Raw genomic sequence first — 21,495 nt, 5'->3', positions numbered from 1 at the left:
GGGGCTCGTTTGTCTTTGCAAGAGCAAGAAACCTGCTGGGACACTTCTGGAGCCTTCGGTGGCTTGGAAGATCTGAAGGTTATCACTCAGGCTGCCCCTCATTACCTGCTTTCACCCTTTTTATTATTTTACAGGCTGTCGTGCTGCTTTTTGGACGAGTCGGGCTGCTGGGTGGCTTCTCAGCCCCAAATCAAGCCTCATTACCGAGCCCCGGAGACCGACCCCTTGGTGTTAGGCTCGTGCCCTTCCTTCCCCGCGGGTCGTGCTGCTCCTCGTGGCCCTGCCTCGGCGCTGACGGGGCACGCGGGTGTGTTCGGAGTCCTCCGGCACCCGGCGGTGATGAGCAAGCCCAGGGCAAAGTGCAGGGCAGTTAATTCAGTCCCCGGACTCTGAAGCAAGAGGGCAAAAGAGTGACACAGTGGCACGGTGGTGGAGGCTTTGTGGGGAAGGTGAAAGGTTGAGCGGCCGCCTTCGGGGTCCGCTAAATGCCGTGGGATTTTGTAAACCCGTCTCTCCCCGGGCAGGTGCGGAGGTGAAGGTTTGTGCTGGAGGAGAGGTGGAGAGGAGGAGGTCAGGTTAATGCCGGGCTCCCAGCCGGACGCGGAGACCTCAAAGCTCCTGCTTTCTGCTCCGTTCAATTCCTTACTGAAGGCGTGGATGAAGTGCTGCCTTTCAAGCGCTTCTCTTTGCCTCTTACAGATCTCAAGAGGTGCGTCCTCTTGGCTCTTTTAAGTGCTTAAGGGTTCCGGAATGAATTGAAAAAGAAAAAAAGAAAAAAAAAAAAAAGAAAGAAAGAAAAAAAAAAGAAAAAAGCCCAATCCCCAAACATTCAAAGCCTCTTCTGGAGCGCATTTATTCATCCCCCACCGCCGGCCGTGCCGTGCCTCGAGGCAGCCCTCGAGTGCTGCAACCCTGTGGTCCTGCGGTGAGGCCGGGGGGCTCCTGGGACCCCCTCACCCTTTTTCAGACCCCCCCGGGGGTTTCACCTTCCTGCTGGGGGCGGCTCTGGCTCTTTAAGGGCGCTGCCTCTTTGCCCAGCCTTGGGGCCGAAGTCCGGGCTCCCAGCGGCGGTGGCGGTGGGGATGCAGCTCCCCGCCGTGCCGGGCGCGCTCGCCCCTTCCCTGCTCGCCTTCCCCTTGGCTTTTGGTGTCAGCAGCTTGGTGGCACTGGCGGAGTGAGTGTGGGTCTGGGACCGGCCTGGGATAAAGCTTTTGGGGCAGGGCGCTGGGTCTGGCCGGGTGCTGGTGGCAGCGATCCCAACTGGGGGGCAACTGGGGTGAGGTCCGGTCCTGAACTGGTGCGGGACGCTGGCTCCAGGCTGAGGGGTGTGAGGGGGGCTCGGGTTGTCCCAGGATAAGGCTGTGGGGTCAGGGAGCTGTCGGTGGGAGCAGACCCAGCTGGGACAGCCCCTTGGGTCCCATCCGGACCTGGAGAGGGGGGAGCAGTGTTTGGGGCATGGAGCTGGGGTCCTGCTGGAGCCCAAGGCACAGCACCGGGTCCGGGGTGCTCCTGCCCCAGCCGAACCCATAGAAAGGCCACTGCGGGCTGGGACTGTGCCGACGTGGTTCACGGCTGCGTTTATGACATAAATCCTGTTATCAGCGAGCAGACATACAGCCGGGCTGCTCAGCCTCATTGCACAACGCGCAGCGTGGCCGGGGTCGCCGCTTCCCAAACCCCCGGGGACTGGGAAACCCAACAGAGCCGTGTTCTGGCCGGTCAGCGCTCCCCCGGCTCTCCATCACCCTCTCCTTGGGCATTTTTAGCAGCCCTGGGGGGTTTTGGTACCGAGTGGCTGTGCCACCAGCTGCTGTCAGCTCTCTGCGTGGCTCCCCGGAGCCCTGCCACCACCCCCCTCGCTCGTTTTCTTTCCCTTTGTAAAGCCACCCCCGGCTGCTTGCTCCTCTCTTATTCCCAGTCCCACGCTCAGGAGCTCTGGGCTCTCCCCTTATCCTTTTTCTCAATTTTCTGTACTTTCCATCCTCCCCTTCCTACCAGGACCCCATCCTCCTCCTCTCCCCTTTTGTTACGCGTTTCTTTGCACAGCTGATTTCTCCTTCGGCTTTCCCGCTGAGCACCAAGGACTTTCAGCCAGACTTCTCCTTGCAGAACCGAGGATTTCCCAACCTAAAGCTTCACTTTAAAACCTCCCGATTTTCCTTTGCATTTTTTGGTCTTTCCCTTCCACCCCCTGGGCTCGGCTCATCCCTTGCACCCTCGCAGCACCGGGGCTCTGCAGCCCTGCCACTGGGGCACCCGGATCCGTCCCTCTGAGCCCCCCGAGCTCTCCTGCTTAATGTGACACCAGATGAAACCCATCAGTAACTGCTAGGAGCACCAGCACCTCCAGCGTGCTGCCCAAATTGGAGCCCGTAACAATATTATTCTCCTGCCCTCGCATTGTGTGGATGCGGCAGGGATATGACTCTATGTTTCTTGATCAGGCTGCGGTGCTGAGCGATGCTGTCCTCAAAGTGCCTCCCTCGCCCTTACAGGGGGACCTGGGCACCCCAAGCACAGCCCCCAAAATGCTGCGGGATGTGGGATGTGGCCCTGGTGTGCCCCAAAACCCATTGCACGCAGGGTGACATCTAACAGAGCCCTGTGCCGTGCTGCTCCACCACAGCGCGCGTTTGAATTTGGAATTAATCATTCCATGGGAGCAGTTATGGTGTAATTAATTATACGCTGGTAATAACGCACTTACGCGGAGACGGTTCAATTATTTGATGGAGTGTTTGTTTTTGTTGAGTGGCTGTTGGGTTTGGGCGCCCAGTGCGTGCAGGGGGGGTGAGGAGCAACCCAGCCCCACTCGGAGCTGCTTGTGATGCCCATCCCATCCCATCCCATCCCATCCCATCCCATCCCATCCCATCCCATCCCATCCCATCCCATCCCAACATCCCATCCCATCCCCTAGAAGAACATTTCTACCCCCAGAAGGTGAACACGAGCCTGGGATTGCTGGGGCTGGTAATTGGAGTTTCTCCAGGGCAAGCTGTTGACACCAGCGCCTGTGCAGACAGTTAGCCAGGGCTTTACATTTTCCTTCCCTTTGGTAACAGCATTAAGGGCTTGAGTGAAAAATGCCACGATGTTTTCAGCTTTATAGCATGAGAAGGCGAAGAATTGGCTGGACCAGACCTGTAGCTATTCCAGCTAATGCAATTGCTTCTTGGAAGAGAAGCAGCAAGCTCAGGACAGATTTCCCTACAACTTGTTTGCACTCTTAGGACAAATTTGCAGTATTTGTCTTCTCACTGCTGGTTTGCTTTATAATCGGTTTACACGGCCTCTTACAGCAGTCCATCAGCGAGCAGCCGCCTGTGTTCAAGTGGGCTGGCAGCTCTGCTCCTCAGAAGGGAGATGGAAATCTCAGTGATTCCAACTCAAAACGCATTTTGGGTGAAAACCCAGCTTGTGGCCACAACGGGGTGCATGTGTGTAGGGTTCCTGCCCATCCTGCCACGGCAGCCTCATCCAGGCAAACCCTTCCCATGGAACTGGACCTGAAATTCCCCTGGGTTTCACCTGCCCCAGTGTTATTTCAGGCCGTGGAGATCTGTCAGGACCAGGGGGTGCTAAGGGGGTTCACCGGGACCAGGAGAAATAGGGCACAGGCTTGTGCACGGGGTGCCACCCTCCTTGCGGGGTGCCTGAACCCCCCGACCTGTCCCACAGCAGCCCCCTGGTGCTGACGGTTGTGCTGGTGCTCGCCGGCCTGGTCTCCATCATCTACTTCCTCCGAGCAGGGAGCTACTTCCAGGACCCCCTGTTCTGTGGTGAGTCCCTCGGGTGGGTGGGTGCCCGGCACCCGTGGCCCAGGCGGTGGGGAGGGGGGGGCTGCGCGCTGAGCCGCCCCCCCGCCGCCCTCCCGCAGTGTTCGTGGCGTTCTCCTTCACCTCTGCCGTCGACCTGATCATCTCCCTGGAGGAGGATGGCTTCGTTTCTGGCTTCGCAGAGGTCTACGTGAGGGAGGTACCGCCTCGTCCTGCCTGGGGGGCTCGTGGCGAGCGGCTCCGTGCGCACGGGCGCAGCTCCTGCTCCCCAAATCCTTGGGGCTGGAGTGCGCCCAGAGCAGCCAGGTCCCCTGGGAAATGCGGGAAAAATGCGGGAAACCCCCAAAATCTTGTGATGTCTCTCCCCCCGGGCAGGGCGAGCCGTACCTGCGCACAGCGCACGGCATCATGATCTGTTACTGGGACGGCGTCGTCCACTACGGGCTCTACCTCGCCATGATCACGGCCATGAGCCAGCGGTGAGCGGGGAGCAGAGGGGGTCCCGCTGCCACGCGGCATCTTCCCGGGGCTCGGAGGGGCCGGAGGGGTGCCGAATTTTGGGGAAGGGCAGCTCTGAGCCTCGCAGAGGGGTCTGATCCCCGCTGTCTCCGCAGGAAGAGCTACAGGAGCCTGGGGCTCTTCTGGCTGGGCTCTCTGATGATGAGCATCGTGGTCTTCCTGCTCGGGAACCTGATAGGTACGGGGACACGGAGGGGGCCTGCTGCCAGCGCTCGGCTCTGCCAGCACCCCCAGCTCCTGGTGCAGTGGGTGCTGGCACGGGGCTGGGCGCCGTCGCCACCCCTTGCTCTCCTCCCCAGGCAAATACAGCTCCGACATCAGCCCTGCCTTCCTGCTCAACGTGCCCTACGTCCTCATCCCCATCTGGGCTGGGGTGAAGCTCTTCCAGCAGCCCCGGGCCCTGCCGTGTCTCACGGCGGAGCAGGTGAGCCAAAAAGGGGCAGGGAACGGGGGGCAGAGACTTCAGGGAGCGGAGCCCAACCCGTGGTGTTTTTTTACCCCCCCCCCAGGTTGCAGAGGAGCAGCGCAAGTGGCTCCACCAGCGGCCCCAGGACGTGCTGCTGGTCCTGCTCTTGGTCCTGGTGGCCGCCTTCACCTTCTTCAGGGGCATGGTGAGCGCTGGGCGCCTGCAGGGGGGGGGTCCCATGGGTGCCGTGGGGAGGACGGGGTGGGCGCATCCACCCGACGGTCCCCTGCATCCCCCCCCTTTGCCCCCGCAGGTGATTTTGGACTGTCCTGCTGATTCCTGCTTCGAGTACACCTACCAGCACGAGCCCTACCTGCGCGACCCCGTTGCCTACCCCAAAGTGCAGGTGAGGGTGGCCGGGGTGGGGTGGGGGGATAGGGGTGGATCCCGTGGGGACCCCCCCGTGCCATGGGGGGACTCGGTGACCCTCCGTGTCCCCGCTCCACCAGATGCTGCTCTACTTGTTCTACGTCCTCCCCTTCTTCTGCCTCTGCATCTACGGGCTGCTGCGGCCGGGCTGCTCCTGGATGCCCGACTGGAGCCTGGTGTTCGCCGGAGCCGTGGCACAGGTGGGGGGCTTCAGTCCCAGCCAGGAGGGAGCGAAAAGGGGAGGGGGCTGGGGCCGTACCCACATCTGGAGCAGCTCCCAGAGCCGCTGCCAGAGCCCGATAATTACTTTTTCCTCGGTGGATCTGAACGGAGTGGGTAATCTCGACAGAAATAGGCTGGAGCGAGCTGGCGGATGCAGAGATAGGGGGCACGGGGGGGGGGCAGCTTTGGGGCCGGGCACCCCGTGCTACCCCCTGCCTTGTGTCCCCAGGCTCAGTTCTCCCACCTGGGCTCCTCGCTGCACTCCCGCACGCCCTTCCCCTACCAGACCCCCGAAGACGTCTGGTGGAGCTTCCTCGTCACCAATGTCCTCTACGCCTTGGGGCCGCAGCTCCTGGCCCTCCGCTGCCTGCGCCGCCCCGCTTTCTTCCTGCCCAGCGCCCCCACCAGCATGGGCAAGAAGTACCAGTGAGGGGGGGGCTGCCCACCCCAAAAAAAAAACCACCTGCAGTGGGGCCGAGCTGGCAGAGGTATCCCCAGGGATGCTCTGGTCCCTGTCTCCCCGCACCCCAATGTCCCCGTGGGGTGCTGGCGGGGGGACCTGGTGCACCCTGCGGGGACGTGGGGGGGGCTGGGGGGTGTCGCGAGGCCCCCGGCCCACCCGGATGCTCCCAGGAAAGACGGGACCACGCCAGGGAAAAAAATGTTTACAAAATAAAGGAGTTTGGGTCCGGCTTTGTAACCCCGCTGCCTGCACCCTGTGCCCTCGGCTTTGTCCCCCCCCCCCCCGTGCGCCCCCTGTGCCGGCTGCAGGGGCTGGGGGCCAGGGGGGGGGCTCCCAATGCCTGCGCTGCCCTTGCCTGCCCTTGGTGCTCGGGATGGGGCCGGGGATGCTCGGTGCGTGTGCAAGGGATGCACGGGTGTGTGCAGAGCCGTGGGGGGGTCTGTGCACACTTATGGGGTTTTTGTGCTCACTTCTGGGGTTTTTGTGCTCACTTCTGGGGTTTTGTGCACACGTGGGGTCCGTGCACACGCGTGTGGGTTTGTGCACACACATGGGGTTTCGTGCATGCCAGGGGGGCCGTGCACACACAGAGGGGGGCTGTGCACACTTAGGGGGGTTTGTACAGACTTATGGGGTTTTGTACAGACTTATGGGGTTTTGTGCACACTTATGGGGTTTTGTACAGACTTATGGGGTTTTGTGCACACTTATGGGGTTTTGTGCACGGGTTGGGCTCCATACACACATGGGTGTCCATGCACCCGTGTGCAGGTGCTGGCGGTGTCTTGGAGGTGCCCCCTCACACCCTCGCCAAACCGAGGGTCCCCACCCGCGCCCCCCCATACCACCCCCGGGTGCTGCCCTTGTAGGGACCGGGGACAGAGCCGGGGTCACCCCACAAACCTCCCAGCGCCCCGGGAGCCGCCGTCCCGGGGTGCCGGTGCCGGTACCGGTGACCTTGGCGAGCCGGGCGCCCTGCGCAGCGCCGGGAGCCGGGGCAGGGCCGGGCCGGGCTCCCGGTGCCGCCCCCTGCGCGGAGCCGCACCGGCAGCACCGGCAGCACCGGAGCTCTCCCGGCCCCCCCCCGGCACCGGGCACCGGGCACGGGAGCCGCGGAGCCACGGTGAGTGCCGGAGAGGGAGGTGGGGGGGGGGGGGGGCCGGGACCACCCCCCTATCAAGCCCCTACCCCCGGTACCGGGACCCTTCTGCCGGTGGGAACCGAGATTTGGGGTGTAGGGGGGTGTAGGGGGGGGGGTCGGAGCGGTGTCCCCCCCCTCCCAGCACTGCGCTGCCCGCCCCCGGTTCCCGGTGTCCCGCAGCCCCGGCGCTGTCGCCGCAGTGCCCCGCACTGCAACACTGCACCGGGACCGCCGCCGGGGGGGGTGGCACAGGGGGGGGGACAGGGGATGCCCGACCCCTACCCGGCCCCGGGACCCTCTAGGGGGGGGCCGGGACACACGGCCCGGTGCCCCCGCCCCCCAGCCGCGCACCCTCCCCAGCCCCCTGCGCCCTGCGCGGGGGTCGCAGCCCCTCGGCGGGGCGGGTGGGGGGCAAATGTGGGGCACGGCGGGGAGCGGGGATCGCAGCCCCCCCCCGGGCACCCCATGGAGGGACAGAGTCCTCATTCCCCAAGCGGGATTTGGGGTTGTTCCCAAAAAAGGGGGGCTGCAGGGCTCGGTGGGCGGTGGGGAGGATGGGGGGGCTCGGGCGGCCGCTGCCCCCCTCCCGCGCCATCAGTTCAGTTTCCAGATGTGCCGGCGCTGCCATAAATAACTAAAGAGATCCAGCCCGCAGCGTGTGCCATGAAATATTCATCCCGGCTGTAACTGAGCGGGTGAAGCGGAGTTCAGCGCCGACGCAGCCCTTGGGGGGGGCCCCGCGGGGTGGGGGACGCTCGGCGGGGTGGGGGCGACGCAGGGTCTGGGCACTTGGGGTGGGTGGGGGTCCCTGGGGCTGTTTTATGCAGGGTGTGGGGTGGGGACCAGTTGGGGCTGGGGGCTCTGATCCGCTGCTCTCCCGGCCTCTCCCCCTAAGCTGGGGGTGCTGGGGGGTGCTGAGGGTTCTCCCCCCCCCCCCCCAGATGCGCCCTCGAGGGTCCTGGGCCGCTGGCCCGGCCGTGCTGCTGCTCCTGGTGGGCGTCCTCGCCTCCGACACGCCGCCCAGCCCCCGGGGACGGAAGAAGGTGGTCCACGTCATGGGTGAGTGGCCTCGTGGGGGGGTGCAGCAGGGTGCCAGGGTGCCCCCCCCCACTCCACGGGAGCCTGCAGCCTTCGGGGTGTTGGGTTTAGCGTTCATTAAAGCACAACGGAGCTGCCCACGTGGTCTGCAAAGCCCCGCAAAAGAGGGGAGTTCCACCCCAAAAAGGTGCTCCCCACATCTCCATGTGCCCCCTGACCCCGTTGTCCACCCCGTGGCTCCTTCCCACTGTGCAGGGCTAAACTCTGTGCCTCCGGGGCAGGTTTGGGGACGGGGATGGCGCTGAGCTCGGTGTCCCTTGCAGAGGGGGACAGCGGGGCCGTGGTGGTGCAGACGGCCCCGGGGAAGGTGGTGACGCACCGGGGCGGCACCATCATCCTGCCCTGCCGCTACCACTACGACGTCTCGGCCCACGACCCCGATGAGATCCGCCTCAAGTGGACCAAGGTGACGGAGCCGATGGCCTTCGTCGACGTCTTCGTGGCCCTGGGGAAGGCGCGGCGGGCGTTCGGCAGCTACCGCGGGCGCACGGCCCTACAGGAGGATGGCTTCGGGGACGCCTCGCTCATCATCCGCAACGTCACCCTGCAGGACTACGGCCGCTACGAGTGCGAGGTCACCAACGAGCTCGAGGACGACACCGGCATGGTCAAGCTGGACCTTGAAGGTAGTTGCACGGCACCGGCCCTTTTGGGGCATGACGACAAGGGGGGGACCCCAGGTGGCCCCATGGCATTCTCCGTGGGATGGCCAGGACACCGTTCCCAGTGCTGTCCCCGAGCTCAGCTTTACGGCCGCTTGTTTTTCCCAGCGTGTGCCGTGTTTTATTGCATCTGTTATTGGCTTTTATGGTTGCTCCAGGTTTACGCGCTGGCAGCTCGTAAATGGCAGAGACAGATAGCAGCACGGCCTCGTAAAGCACCGGGGGTCCGGGACGCGTGGCGGCGTCGGTGCCGCACGTGGCTCTGAGCTGAACGGTGGCCCCGCTGCCTGTCGGGATGGGCTGAGACATTCTGGGGGTGCTGAGAAAAGGATTAAAGCTTCTTTTAGGGGTTCGGGAGGCACGGCCACGCTGCTTGGGTTGGTGCGCACTCGCTGCGGGGACACCGGGGTTCGGTCCCATGCGGGCACCACCGTTGCCCCATGCCCCACAGCACCGGGCTGCTCCGTAACGCACCGCCCTGATGCAGCTGCCCCCTTGGTTGGGTGCAAGGGGGGGACCCCAGGGTGATTCCCACACGCCCCAACCCTGCTTGCTGCCCCCCCCCCAGGTGTGATCTTCCCCTACCACCCGCGCTTGGGCCGCTACACCCTGAACTTCCACGAGGCGCAGCAGGCGTGCCTGCAGCAGGACGGCATCCTGGCCTCGCACGACCAACTGCACCAGGCCTGGCTGGAGGGCATGGACTGGTGCAACGCGGGCTGGCTGGAGGACGGCTCCGTGCAGTACCCCATCTCCCGGCCGCGGGAGGAGTGCGGCCGCAAGGACACGCCGGTGGGGGTGCGCAATTACGGCTACCGGCACAAGGAGAGCGAGCACTACGACGCCTTCTGCTTCACCTCCAACCTCAACGGTAAAGGCAAGGGGGTGCAGGGGAAACCGAGGCACTTCTCCGCTTTTTAGCTGGACTGGGGGGTCTTTTCCCAGCACCGTGGTGGTGGTTCCCCATGGAGAGAAGGGGATGTCCCTCTCCCGTTCCCCCTCCACTCTGGTGCTGGGGTCTTGCCGGGTGCTGCCCAGCATCTCAGCCCCAAGTGAGAGCAGGAGTTGGCTGCACGTCCCTGCCCAGGGCTCCCCATCTCATCAAGAAGGTTTTAGTGCTGGGAACCCTCCTCAGGGATCAGGACACATCCACGTGCCCCTGTCACCGGCCAGGCTGGGGTACCCGGTCCCTGGCAGGCTCCTGTATTCCCCGGGCAGGAGCAGGGGACAGAGGTAATTGCAGCAGCAAATGGCCCGGGTGATGGATGAGGCCGGGGCCATGCAAGACAGATTGGAGCCAGGAGGGCTCTGGGGCTGTGTAAATTCCTCCCGGCTGGCAGGGCAGCACAGAGGGGGGGCTCTGCGGATGTTTATTTAATGGTGGCAGGCAGGATAAATAGCGGGCGTAATCGCCACCAGGAGCCAGCGCCGGCCGCCGCCACACAGCCCCCATAAATCTGCCCCCGCCAAGGTGCCGGCTGCTCTCCTCCTCCATCGCCTTCATCTGGGGGGGGGGGGTGAGGGCATAAAGGGGGTGTCCTGGCTCCCCATAAAGGTGGACGTGGGGCTGAGCGGCCCACCCTGAGCCTCCCTTCCCCGTCTCCCACCCATCGGGTACCAGACGCTGCGCCCCAGCCTGGTCCCCACCACGGACAAGCCCCTTTTTTATTCCGCCCCCCCCCCCCCCCTTGTAGGCAAAGTTTATTTCCTGAAGACGTACCGCAAGCTGAGCTACGCCGAGGCGGTGCAAGCCTGCAAGAACAACGGGGCGGCCGTGGCCAAGGTGGGGCAGCTCTATGCTGCCTGGAAGATCCAGCTGCTGGACCGCTGCGAGGCCGGCTGGCTGGAGGACGGCAGCATCCGCTACCCCATCGTCAACCCGAGGGCTCGCTGCGGTGGCCGGGAGCCCGGTGTGCGTAACCTGGGCTTCCCGGACAAAAAGTACAAGCTTTTCGGGGTGTACTGCTTCAAGAAGGCTGGAGAGGCTGCCCCCGAGAAGGAGCAGGGCGGGGGGCACCCCAACCGCGTGTGATGTGGCTCCCCAAACGGGGCACCCAGCCCCGTGTGGCTGCGGAGCATCCTCGGACTCTGCTGGGAGCCCTCCCCCCCTGGGGTTGTGGCTCTGCACATTGAACTGGAAGAGCCCGGGTGGTGGCAGCGCCTGCTCTGCTGTCACCAAAGCCCAGCGATGCTTGGGGGGAAAAAACTGAGGCACCGGGAGGGGAAAGCGCTGAGCCACCCGGGCAGGAGGCCCGCGCTCGGAGCCGGTGCCAGCTCCCCAGCCCACCTGCAGTTATCGCTTAGAAATCAGCGCATTGCATGTGCAAAAAGCCTGGCAGGAGCAAAGCAGGACCGGGTTCGCCAGCTCCGCGCTGCCGCCGGGGCTGCGCAGAGCCAAACCCAGCCTCGGGGACGCCACAGGTCATGTCCCCAAAATCGTGTCGCCGGTGCAGGCTGAGCCACGCACCCGCAGCGCCTGCTCGGGGCTGGGCGCTGCAGCCTCTCGCCTTCGCGCTTGGCTTAGAGCAGAAGCGGCCGTGGCCACCAGATGCCCGCAGGCACTGGCCCAGGCCCCGGACCCGGCCGGGCGCCGGCTCCAAGTTTCGTGCAGCCCCGGTGCTGCGAGCTGGACTTAGGTGAAATAAAAGCTTCGGCTGCTTTCGAGAGCTGAGCCAGGCTCCCGTGTGTCCTTCTGCTGGTGGCTGCCGGAGAGGGGCCTGGAGGGGCAGCGTGGGTGCAGGAGGAACCCCCGGGGTGCTCTGAGCCATGGGACTGCGCTCACCCCACGCTCCCACCTGCCTGCTCCTGATTTCTGTCCTTATTCAAAGCCCCGCTGACCCCGGCACCACCACTCCCCCCTCCCAGCTGGAGCTGAGCGCGCTTTGAGGCTTCCCCAGGAGCATCCCAGCTGTGGCAACCCTACAGATTTATTGGGACCGGCCCCAAAACTGCGAGCAGGGGGAGCAGTTTCAAGGCACCACGGTGCCGGCAGCAACCCGTGAGCCCCCACGGGGACAGCAGGGCACAAAGAGGGGACGGGGACCCCGCGGTCCCCCATGCCGGAGGGGGCTCAGCTGCCGCGTGGGGCTTCCCCTGTGCCAAGCCCAGCTGAGCACAGCCCATCCATCACCTTTACGGCCTCCCAGCACTGATGAAAATAAATTGCTGCTGGAAGGTGACACTCCTGGCCACCGGGACCCCCAGGAGGGGAGCACGGGGCAGGGGGGGCCACCGGTGCCCCAGGTGATGGCTGTCACCCGCTGACGGATGGCAGCCGGGGCGGTGGCACAGCCCCTGCACCCGTGGCTAACGCAGGCAGCGCCCCGATGAATTCATCAGGCTCACCGCCGGCGTGACTCATGAGCAGGGCTGGCGAAACGAGCCGGCGGAGAAGGAATGTGTCTGCTTCAAATTAATTTCAGGGTGGCAAAAGGAAGCAGATGGAGAGCGCCGTTACCGCGCGCCGGGTCCCGGCCAAGTCAAGCCACTTCGGAGGGACCGTCCCCGGGGTCCCCGCTCCTCCGGGAGCCCAGGAAAGAGCAGGGTGGGGGCCACTGAACTGTTAAAAAAATTTATTAAAATGTCCAGCAGTACAGAAACGCAGAGAGTCAGAAATGCCACGGAGGAGGAGAGGGGGGGGGGGGAGAAGGGGAACGGGACACGGCAGTCACGTCGCAAACAGCAGAGATCAGAAAGCGCCGTACACACACACACGCCAACTCCAACGGGGAACTGACAATGAACGGAAAAGGGAAAATCCAACCCCAAAACCAGCCGGGAGGGCCCTGGTGCGGGGTAGCCCCGCGAGCCGGGGCAGGAACAGGGACGGGGACCCCTTGCCAGGCGTGGGGACGCCCCGCGGGCAGGAAGACGGGGAGGCTGTTAAAAAACTGGAGCCATCCAAGGGGATGCGATGGCCAAGGGCAGTCGGGGTGATGGGTGGGGGGCTGCTGCATGACCCCCTCCCCCCAAAAAACCCGGTGGAGGGGACCAGACCCCAGCAGGGGCAATCAGCCAGCTGCAGAACAGCCCCCCCAGGGCTCCACGGGGATTTGGGGGTCCCCGTGCGGGGCTGGGGGCTCGACCTTGGGGGTGCGGGCACGGCCCCGCGGGGTCGAGGACTGAGCGTGGGGCATGCGGGGAGGGCTGGGGACGCACACGCTGCCGCCCCCGCCCGATCCTATTCCCTACGGGGCCGGGCATCCTAGGAGCTAAAGCAAATTGGGGGGGGGGGGGAGGTTATAAAAGAGGGAAGGGGGTCGGGTGGGAGGGAAGGGGGTCGGGAAACGTCACCACGTCCCATCCCAGAGACGGCTGGTCCCGGGGCGCCCGCGGGGGCCCTTGTGCTTGCTGCTCCCCCCCCCAACCCCCATCAACCCCGGCTCTAGAAGTAGTGGCCCTCCTCCATCCAGTCCAGCCGGAGGTGCTTGCGGTGTTTTCGCCGCTCCTTGCGGGGTTTGTGGTGGTGGTGCTGGTGGTGGGGGTGGCTGTGGCGGTGCCGGTGGTGCCGCCGCGCCCGGTGCGACCGCCTGGCTAACGGGGGGCAAAGAGCAAGGGGGCCGGGGAGGGGGGGGGTCAGGGAGCCCCCAAACCCACGCACCGTTCCCAAACCCCCCTCCCACCCCTCCCCAGGCCCCCACTAACGTTTTGTGCAGAGGATTTTGGGCCGGTCCCACTTGCCGTTGCTGTGGCACTTGATGGTGGGGATGTGGCGCTGGGTGAAGCCCTCCTCGCACTGGTAGCGCACGCTCGAGTGGATGCTGTACTTCTCCTTCTTCTTCCCCACGACGAAAGCGTTCTCCACCTCCGGCGGGGGCCCGCACAGCACTGGGGAGGGGGGGACACAAACCCCTCGTCAGCCACCACCCGGATCCCAGCCACCAGGAGGGGGACGTGGGGACACCCCCCACACGCCGCCGGTTCCGCGGGGCCGAGCGGCGGCGACGGCTTCGTGACAGAGCCCGTCCGTCGAGGAGGGGTTCCTCTGCCAGATTCGCAGCGAGGTGTTCCCGAGGATTTACATAGGTAATTAACGGCCTTATCGGGGCGAGCACATCGTTACGCGGGGCCGGCGGGAGAGGGAGGCGCGCTCCTCCGGCTCACAGCGAACAGCTGGAGGTTAATATAACTTTCAAGATAAGGAATGAGGACTTAATAGTTTTAACGGCGGCAAATTAAGCAAATTAAAGCGGAGAGGGAAGAATTAACCGTGGGGAAAAAAAAATATATATAATGGAGATTAAGGGGAGCTGCTCGAGTTTTCCTTGGGGAGGGGCTGGGAGAAAGTTTGCTGAGGATGAGGAGGTGCCTGGAGGCTGAAGGGTGGGGATGGGGATGGGGATGGTGGGGGCCACGGGATGGGGATGTGGGATGAGGATGAGGATAAAGGATGAGGATGGAGGATGGGGATGAAGGATGGGGATGATGGGGGCCATGGGATGGAGATGTGGGATGAGGATGAGGATAAAGGATGGGGATGAAGGATGGGGATGATGGGGGCCATGGGATGGAGATGCTGGGATGGGGATACTGGGAGCCATGGGATGAGGATGGAGGATGGGGATGCTGGGATGGGGCTGCAGGATGGGGACCCCGGGGCCACCCCCATGCCTCCTGTCTCGTACCCGTGCCTTTCTTGCAGATGTAGGGCAGGTTGTAGTTGCAGGGCACGTCGTTCCACTTGCCGATCTCGTGGGACACCAGCACCACGCAGTCCTCGCCGCCCGCGAAGAAATTGTCGGGTTGGTTCTCCCTCCAGTTCTCGTATTGCTGGTGGGAGACGAGGGGGGGTGATGAGAGCACCCACACCCCGCACCCCACACCCTGCGCCCCAGCAGGAGCCACCTCCATGGGTCTCACCAGGCCGGTGTTGTCCGTCCACTGGAAGTCCTGCTCCACGATCCTGTCATTGAGCCCGATCCAGGTGTTCTCGTGCCCAAAACCTGGTGAGAAAGGGGTGAGGGGGGGGTCCCCAGCCACCCACACCCACACCCATGGAGGTGAGGAGCACCCAGGGGTGCCGGTGCCTGGAAAGCTCCAGGAGCTCTCCAGGCTGCAGGGTCCGTGGCTGGAGAGTGATGGGATCCTCCTGCTAGGGCACGAGGGACATGGGGACCTGTGCCAGCACCCAGGGGACCCTCTCCTCACCCACTGCCCCCTCTAGACCTTGAACCCCAACAGCCTCAATGTAGCATGAAAATGACCCAAACTGGAAACACAGGGAGCAGCCCCAGCATCGCGGGGAGTGCTGAGCACTGGGATGGGGTCAGCCCCGTCCCTGGGGGGTCCCCCTGTCCCCCGCCCTCCCCCCAAAACCCCGTACTGTTGATGAAGCCGTGCTCCTCCTGCGAGTGGATGCTGGTGAGGTGCCCGGCGCGGCGGCGGCAGTCCCTCTCCGCGTCCTCCCAGGAGCGCCGGCGGGCGAAGTAGCGGTAGCAGTGGCCCTGGAACTTGTGCCAGTTGTGGTCGCAGCCCTCCGTGTCTGCGGGGACATGGGGACACCGGGGACTGCGGCCAGCCCCCAGCACCCCGGGGTGCACGGAGGCGCTCCCCACCGCAGGGGGAGAGGCTCCTGGGTCCCCATAGAGGCAGGGGCTGGATTTGGCCAGCGATGCTGCCCACGGGGGTGGGACGAGGGGGCTGCCCCGTGCCGCTCATTCCCCACCTTTCTCGCAGCGGCTGCCCCCGTAGCTGGGCAGGCAGAGGCAGACGAAGGAGTTGACCTCGTCGATGCAGGTGCCGCCGTTCTGGCAGGGGCTCGACAGGCAGTCGTCGATGTCTGATGGGACAGCGCGGGGCTTTGGGCACACCAAGACCCCCGGCAACCCCCCCTGCCCACGCCGACCCCTCCGGCAGCACGGGCACGGCACAGGGGGCACGGCATGCTCACCGATCTCGCAGTTCTCCCCGGTGAAGCCCTGGGCACAGCTGCAGCTGCAGACGGAGCCGTTGGCACGGCAGGTCCCACCGTGCAGGCACGGGTTGTTCTGGCACGGATCGGACGGAGCTGCGGGGTAGGAGCGGGTGCCGTCACGGGGGGCACCCCGGTGCTTCGCCCCCCTCCACCCCATTGCCCCCATGGTGCTGCATCGTGCACCGGGATGCCCACCCAGCCCCATCGCCAGCCCCAGCTCCTTGCTGGCAGCGTGGGGACGGCGCAAACCCACTCCTGGCCCTGCCCCAGAGCCTTGGCGCATGGACCACGGCGACTTTTCCACCTCTCAGTGGCTCTAAATCTCATGTATTTTTGTTCCATATATACATATTTTTTTCCCAGACACTACCAGGCTGTGTATGCTCACCAGGAGCTGCCTCGCTAGCGATTATTATTAGCGACTGCAAATATTAAATATTTAGGAGGACGCTTTCCTGGCTCGTGTTAAGAGCTCAGCGCGCTTTGAGAAACCCCGGCTACGCGCTGAACCTGTCACAGGCACAAAACGAGCACCGAAGTCTCCCGAGGAGCCCTCTGGCTTGGGTAAAACCTCTGCCTTCAACCTGACCCCATGGGACCGCACCGCACCGTGCCCAGCGTCCCCAGCACCCCGTGGCACCATGCTCACCGTGCCGGCTGGCGTTGCCGGTGCCCGTCCAAGCCAGCAGCTCCCTCTCCTCCAGCAAGGGCTCCTCGCCGCTCCCGCTGTCGGCATCCAGCAGCGGGGCCCCCCCGGGCCCCCCAGTTGTGGACGGCTCAAAGAGCGGCTCTGCGCTCGGGGACCCGGGCACCTCCGGCACCCATGGGTGGGGAGTGGGGGATGATGGCCAAGGGGTGTCGGTGGGAGCTGGTGGGTGGGTTTCCAGAGTGGGGGGGTCTTCCCTCTTTGCCTCCCCCGAGGTGTCCTCCTCGCTAGGGCTGGGGGGCTGCCGGGGGGCTGGGGGGTGCAGGAGATGCTCGGCTCCCTCCAGCTCTGGCGCCGTGGGGCTCAAGGGTCGTGGGGCACCCGTGGACCCGTCCTCTGCCTCCCCCGTGCCCTCCGCCGGCCACTCGGAGCCACCCCGCAGGGTCACCTCACTGGCTGTGGGTGAAGGCGAGGGGATGTCCCCTGCCACGGGGGTGACGGCTGCTTCGTCCCTCGGCTCAGCCGTCCCTGTCCCCGCATCCCCGTACCCGGCTGGGTGCTCGTGGCCAGGTTCACCCCCCATTTCGGGTGTCCCCTGGGGAGCTGTGGGGCTCAGCCCGCCCTGATGGGGATGGGAATGGGGAGAAGCCGCCACCGTGGTGCCCGGGAGCCCCATGGGCAGGTGGAGGAAGGTCACTGCCTTCCTCTGCCTCTCCAGTGAGCCGTCCCCCAGGGCCCCGCTGCCATCTCCGCCGGGCTGCGGGGACGTTTCGGGGAAATCGGCCACCAGCGGGGCTGGGGGCAGCGGGGGCCGTGGTGGGATGGGGTCACCGTCCTCCTTGGGAGGGGTGTCCCCGGAGAAGTCCTCGGCGGCATCCGCAGGCAGCCAGGGGGAGTCACCGCGGGCACTGGGGCCATGGGGCGGTGACCCCTCCGTGGTGACATCCTGGTGGTCGGAAGCACCGTGGGGAGCCACGGGGGTGGGTGGTGACGGTGGCAGGGACGTCCGTGCAGCCCCCCCGGGACCACGCGGGGCCGTGCGGGGGCTCCACTGCGGAGAATCCCTCGGTGACGGGGGCACCGGGGCAGTGGCCGGTGCCAGCAGCTCTGCAAGAGATGGCACAAGGTGGGGGTCCCCTGGGCTGGAGCACCCCAAGACCACTGCCACCACCCTCCCCCTGCACCCCCCCCCCACCAAGCATCACTTACTGTGGCCGATCTCATCCTCCACCTCGTTGGAGAGGGGGTAGGGACCCCCCCCAGGGGGGCTCTCGGCACCGGTGTGGGCGATGCTCCACGTCTCCACCGCGTTGGCTGCAGCCCCCTTCACCTCCAGGGCCGGGATGGGGGCGTGGGTGACTGTCCCCGCTGGGTCCCCGGCCCCCGTAGGGTCCCCAGCCACTGTGGGGTCCCCAGACACTGTGGGATCTCCAGACACCGGGGGGTCCTCGGTCACTGGGGGGTCCTCGGCCACCGGGGGGTCCCGGCTCTGCCGCTGCAGCTGGAAGTGGCGCCCGTTCAGCCCAGCGTAGCTGCTCCTTCTGGGGGCACGTGAGCTGCCCAGCGGGGTGCTGGGGGTCTCTGCTGCCGTGCCAGGGACTGTCCCCAAGCCAGGCGATGCCGTCGGTGAGCTGGTGACCTCCTGGGCTGGGCTTTGGGACCGTGGCAGCAGGGCAACTGGGGGCTCCTCGGGGTCGGGGGCTTCTTGCACTGGTGGTGGTGCTGGGCTGCTGCCGGCCGGATCCTGCCAGGTGCTCCCTGGCGCCTGGTCCACCACGTTGAGGGCTTCGTCCTCGTGGGGCCACGCTGGCGAGGAGGTGGTGGCCGGCGGCAGGGCCGTGCCGTTGGCCCCGGGGATGTCACCGCGCCACGTTGCCGCGCTGCCGCTCACCGCCCGCAGCTGCTCATCCTCATCCTCCCCCGGCCCCGCAGCCCCCGGTTGCGGCAGGAGGCCGACGCGTGGGGTGTCCCCAGAGGTGGCTGGGTCCTCGCGCTCCTCCGCGTGCTCCACCAGCACGTTGTCACTGCCCGGCGGGTCGGGAGTGGGCAGCTCCTGCTCCTTCTGCCCCGCGTGCGCTGCGGTGAAATCACCGGCATCCGGCGTGTCCGCTGTGGGGAAGAGGACCGGGGGTGGGCTGGGTGCCTGGGGACATGAGTGGGGACCCGGTGGTGGCACCACAGCCCGTCTCCGTTACCTTTGTAGCAGTAAGCATCGAATTTGGAGGCCGGCTGGGGGAAGCCGGTGCGGTTGGGGAACTGGTAGAGGGTCCTGACGCCCGAGGCCTCGCCGCCGCATTTCCTGCGTGGGACCCTGATGGGGTAGCGGACGCTGCCGTCCGCCAGCCAGCCGGGGTCGCACTGGTCCAGGCCATCACGCCAGGCCAGGTAGAGCTGCCCGGTGGTGGCCAACGAAGCCCCCCGGGCCTGGCAGTGCCTCCGGGCCCCCTGCAAGGTGAACCGCCCTGGCGCCGTGGCGTAAAACACCTTCCCTGCAAGAGAGTGGAGCTCGTCGGAAAGCCGTCACCATCCCCAAGGGTGGCACCGAGCGTGCCAAGCGAAGTCCCCCGGCGCGTGCCCGCCACCACGGCGCCGCTTGCCTTGCAGCTCCCGTGCGTAGCAGTAGACATCGTACACTTCCCCGGGCTCCCTCTGGCCGTAGCTGCGGACGCCGGGGAGGCTGTTGCGGTCCCCGTAGCAGCCGGGCCGGGACAGCGTGATGGGGTACCTGCGGGAGAGGGGCACAAAGGGGGGTGCTCAGCTCCGTGGGTGCCCACGGCAAGGGGTGCCGGCACCGTGCACTTACCGCACGCTCTGGTCAGCCAGCCAGCCCGCGTCGCAGTTGTCGTAGCCGTCCTCGAAGGCAGCCTGGAGGTGCTGGGGCGAGGCGATGACGGCCGAGTTGTCCAGGCAGGCACGCTGGGCGGCGGCGAAGGTCAGCGCGTAGCGCTCCCCCGCCGGGCGGTAGTGGAAGACGACGCCTGGAAGGAGAGCGGGTGGCACGGCTCGCACGGGGTGCGCTGTGCGCGTGGCGTGCACTGGGTGCGTGAGGTGCACTGCATGCAGAAGGGGTGCAGGGCACATGGGCTGCGTGGCTTGGATGGGATGCATGGCTTATAGAGGGTGCACGGCTTGTAGGGTGTGCACGGCTTGTGTAGGGCACATGGGGCGCACAGCTTGCATAGGGTGCATGGCACGCATGGCTCACACGAGGAGCACAGAGCGTACAGGGTACAACTGTGGGTTATGGGGCTTGTACGGGGCACAGAGCTTGCACAGTGTGCATGGCTCGCACAGGGGACGCAGGGTGCACGGCTCGCCCAGGGCGCACGGCGCGCATGGCTCGCGTGGCGTGCATGGCTCACAAAGTGTGCACGGCTCACACAAGCACCCCCCCCAAGCGCGCAGCGCGCTGCCCCGCGACTCACCCGTCACCTCGAGGGGCAGCAGGTCCTGCTCATCGTCGATGCCGGCCACCACCTCGCAGCGGTACAGCCCCGCGTCGCTGGCGCGGGCGGCGCGCAGCAGCAGCGTGGCGTTGTAGCGGTCGCGGGGGTAGCCGGGCAGCGACACCCGGCCCTCGTAGGCTTTCACCACCTTCACCGCGTTGTCCTTGGCCACCAGGATGGGGACGTCCTCCCTCTGGCCGGTGGCCGAGCGCACCTTGCTCCATTTGACGCGGGGAGGGTCGGGGGGCTCGTTGGGCCCCAGCGAGGCGGAGGGATGGAGCAGGAAGAGGCAGGGCAGGGCCACGGGCTCCCCCAGCCCCACGCGCACAGCCTGGTGCTGCACCCGGTTGATGTGGATCACCTTCCCATCGTCCTGGGAGCCTGCGGGGAGAGGGGCCCAGATACCACGGGGATGGGCTCTGGGGCTGCTGGAAGGGTTGTCCATAGCGTGGGGGGAGCTGGGGGGACGGGAGGGCACTGTAGGGTCTTGTCCCGTCCCTGCCCTGCAATTTGGTGGCACCTGACCCCGCTGGGGGAAAGCCACCCGCCCCCCAAGCTGGGATAAAGCATGGCAGAGATGAAGACCTCCTCCTCTTCCTCCTTTTCCTGCAGTAATCCTGCCCCCCCTGGGCACACTCCCACAAATCCCATAATTCTCAGAAAGCCCCAAGCGCTGCCTTCCCTGCCCTGTGGGGACGGTGGTGGATGCTCCCCGCAGAGCCAAGCTGGCTGGGGACTGCCCCTAATCCCAGTGAGGACCCCCCCGGGTGCCTTCCCCCACCCTATTCCCACCCCGTTGCAGCTACAAAGCTTCACCCCGAGCCTCTCACTCCTTCGGGATTCCAGAAGTCCCCAAATCCCCCAGGATCTGGACATCACCGTGCCCCTGCCATGTGGGATGAGGACACGGGGTGGGCAGAAAGGATCCGTGGGGGGCAGCTCGGTGGAGGGGGGTGCCGAGCCAGCAGGATTAAGGGTTTAAAGTCTCGCCCAGCACGAGGGGGGGATCACAGCCTACTGGGGGGGGGCTTTTCCCTTACTAATCCGGGGCATCGCGCGGGCACGCCGGAGCCTGCAGACCCAGCCCCCTCCTGGAGCCGGTTGTTCTTCGCCCTAACCATTCATTAGCGCTGGTGGTTCATTATTTGTGTCTGTTTCCTTTTATTGGCTAATTATCCCCAGCTACTTCGCGCCGCCGGCAGGCACCGGCTCCTTGCTCTTCGCCCACTGCCCCTGCTCACAGCTGGGGAGGGGGGAATGGGGGCAGGATCTGGCCCCTGGGGGCCACTTACCCAGCACGGCGATGGGGAGCAGGGAGAGCCCGAGCAGGATCCAGCAGCCGGCATCCCCCATCACCTGGACCATCCTTGACCTGCAACGAGAGCGGGGTCGGATTCTCACCTCTCCCCTTTTACCCAGCAGCTCGCCACTGCGCCCCAAACCGCTGCAGGGCCACGGTGACACCGACCCCCTGGGAGGAGCAGGAAAGCACAAACCCAGGGAAGAGTTTTTGGTTTCGCTGCCGGTGCCATCACGGTGCCATCCCTGCGCCTCCGCTACGGGGGCACGGGTAAGCCCCGGGGGTCCTGCGGGCTTCCCCCCCAGCCTGGCCGTGCAGGATGCGGCCCCATTAACATGCAGCGGATGCCTCCGGCTGCCGGAGCCGGTGTGGAGCATAAAACCGGCAACGCCGCTCGCCCAAAAAGCTCCCATCCGTCTGCTTCACTGCAGCACCGATCGGTGTTTTCTAAATCATTCGGTCCCCGGTCTG

The 21,495-nt window shown here is 65.6% G+C and overlaps 3 protein-coding genes across 4 annotated transcripts; 2 read left to right on the top strand and 1 right to left on the bottom strand.

Moving 5' to 3' along the window:
- The first annotated feature begins 1,061 nt into the window (after positions 1-1,061).
- Positions 1,062-5,907, top strand: TM6SF2 (transmembrane 6 superfamily member 2). Of its 2 annotated transcripts, none has more exons than XM_082779812.1 (10): positions 1,062-1,174; positions 3,682-3,782; positions 3,881-3,978; positions 4,155-4,258; positions 4,394-4,476; positions 4,598-4,722; positions 4,808-4,909; positions 5,018-5,110; positions 5,214-5,333; positions 5,585-5,907. In XM_082779812.1, the coding sequence occupies exons 1-10, from the start codon at positions 1,083-1,085 to the stop codon at positions 5,783-5,785; spliced, it is 1,119 nt and encodes a 372-aa protein (XP_082635938.1). In that variant the 5' UTR covers positions 1,062-1,082; the 3' UTR covers positions 5,786-5,907. The 2 variants fall into 2 exon arrangements, with proteins under 2 accessions (XP_082635938.1, XP_082635939.1); XM_082779813.1 differs by having other exon boundaries at positions 1,078-1,174; positions 3,685-3,782.
- Positions 5,908-7,900: 1,993 nt separating this feature from the next.
- HAPLN4 (hyaluronan and proteoglycan link protein 4) lies at positions 7,901-10,751 on the top strand (the record flags this gene model as incomplete). Its single annotated transcript, XM_082779797.1, has 4 exons — positions 7,901-8,018; positions 8,321-8,683; positions 9,288-9,590; positions 10,414-10,751. 4 exons carry the CDS (start codon positions 7,901-7,903, stop codon positions 10,749-10,751), a joined length of 1,122 nt encoding a protein of 373 aa, XP_082635923.1.
- A 2,352-nt stretch (positions 10,752-13,103) lies between these two features.
- Positions 13,104-21,089, bottom strand: NCAN (neurocan; the record flags this gene model as incomplete). The annotated part of the gene is given in 14 exon segments (XM_082779916.1): positions 13,104-13,247; positions 13,362-13,546; positions 14,344-14,488; positions 14,579-14,661; positions 15,042-15,200; positions 15,384-15,497; positions 15,609-15,725; positions 16,282-17,385; positions 17,488-18,387; positions 18,474-18,767; positions 18,864-19,003; positions 19,082-19,256; positions 19,704-20,105; positions 21,017-21,089. Coding segments are annotated over 14 exon segments (4,035 nt in total).
- Between the last annotated feature and the right edge of the window lie 406 nt (positions 21,090-21,495).

Source organism: Aythya marila, assembly GCF_965140915.1.
Source record: "Aythya marila genome assembly, chromosome: 27".
NCBI classification, from domain to species: Eukaryota; Metazoa; Chordata; class Aves; order Anseriformes; family Anatidae; genus Aythya; species Aythya marila.
Note: the sequence above shows the minus strand (reverse complement) of the source record. Positions and strands in the feature narration are given on the sequence as shown.

Coding starts and splice junctions, on each gene's coding strand:
- TM6SF2 (XM_082779812.1), top strand. CDS start 1,083: ATGCAGCTCCCCGCCGTGCCGGGCGCGCTCGCCCCTTCCCTGCTCGCC. Junction 3,783..3,880: donor CCAGGACCCCCTGTTCTGTG/GTGAGTCCCTCG, acceptor GCCCTCCCGCAG/TGTTCGTGGCGTTCTCCTTC. Junction 5,111..5,213: donor TTGCCTACCCCAAAGTGCAG/GTGAGGGTGGCC, acceptor CCGCTCCACCAG/ATGCTGCTCTACTTGTTCTA.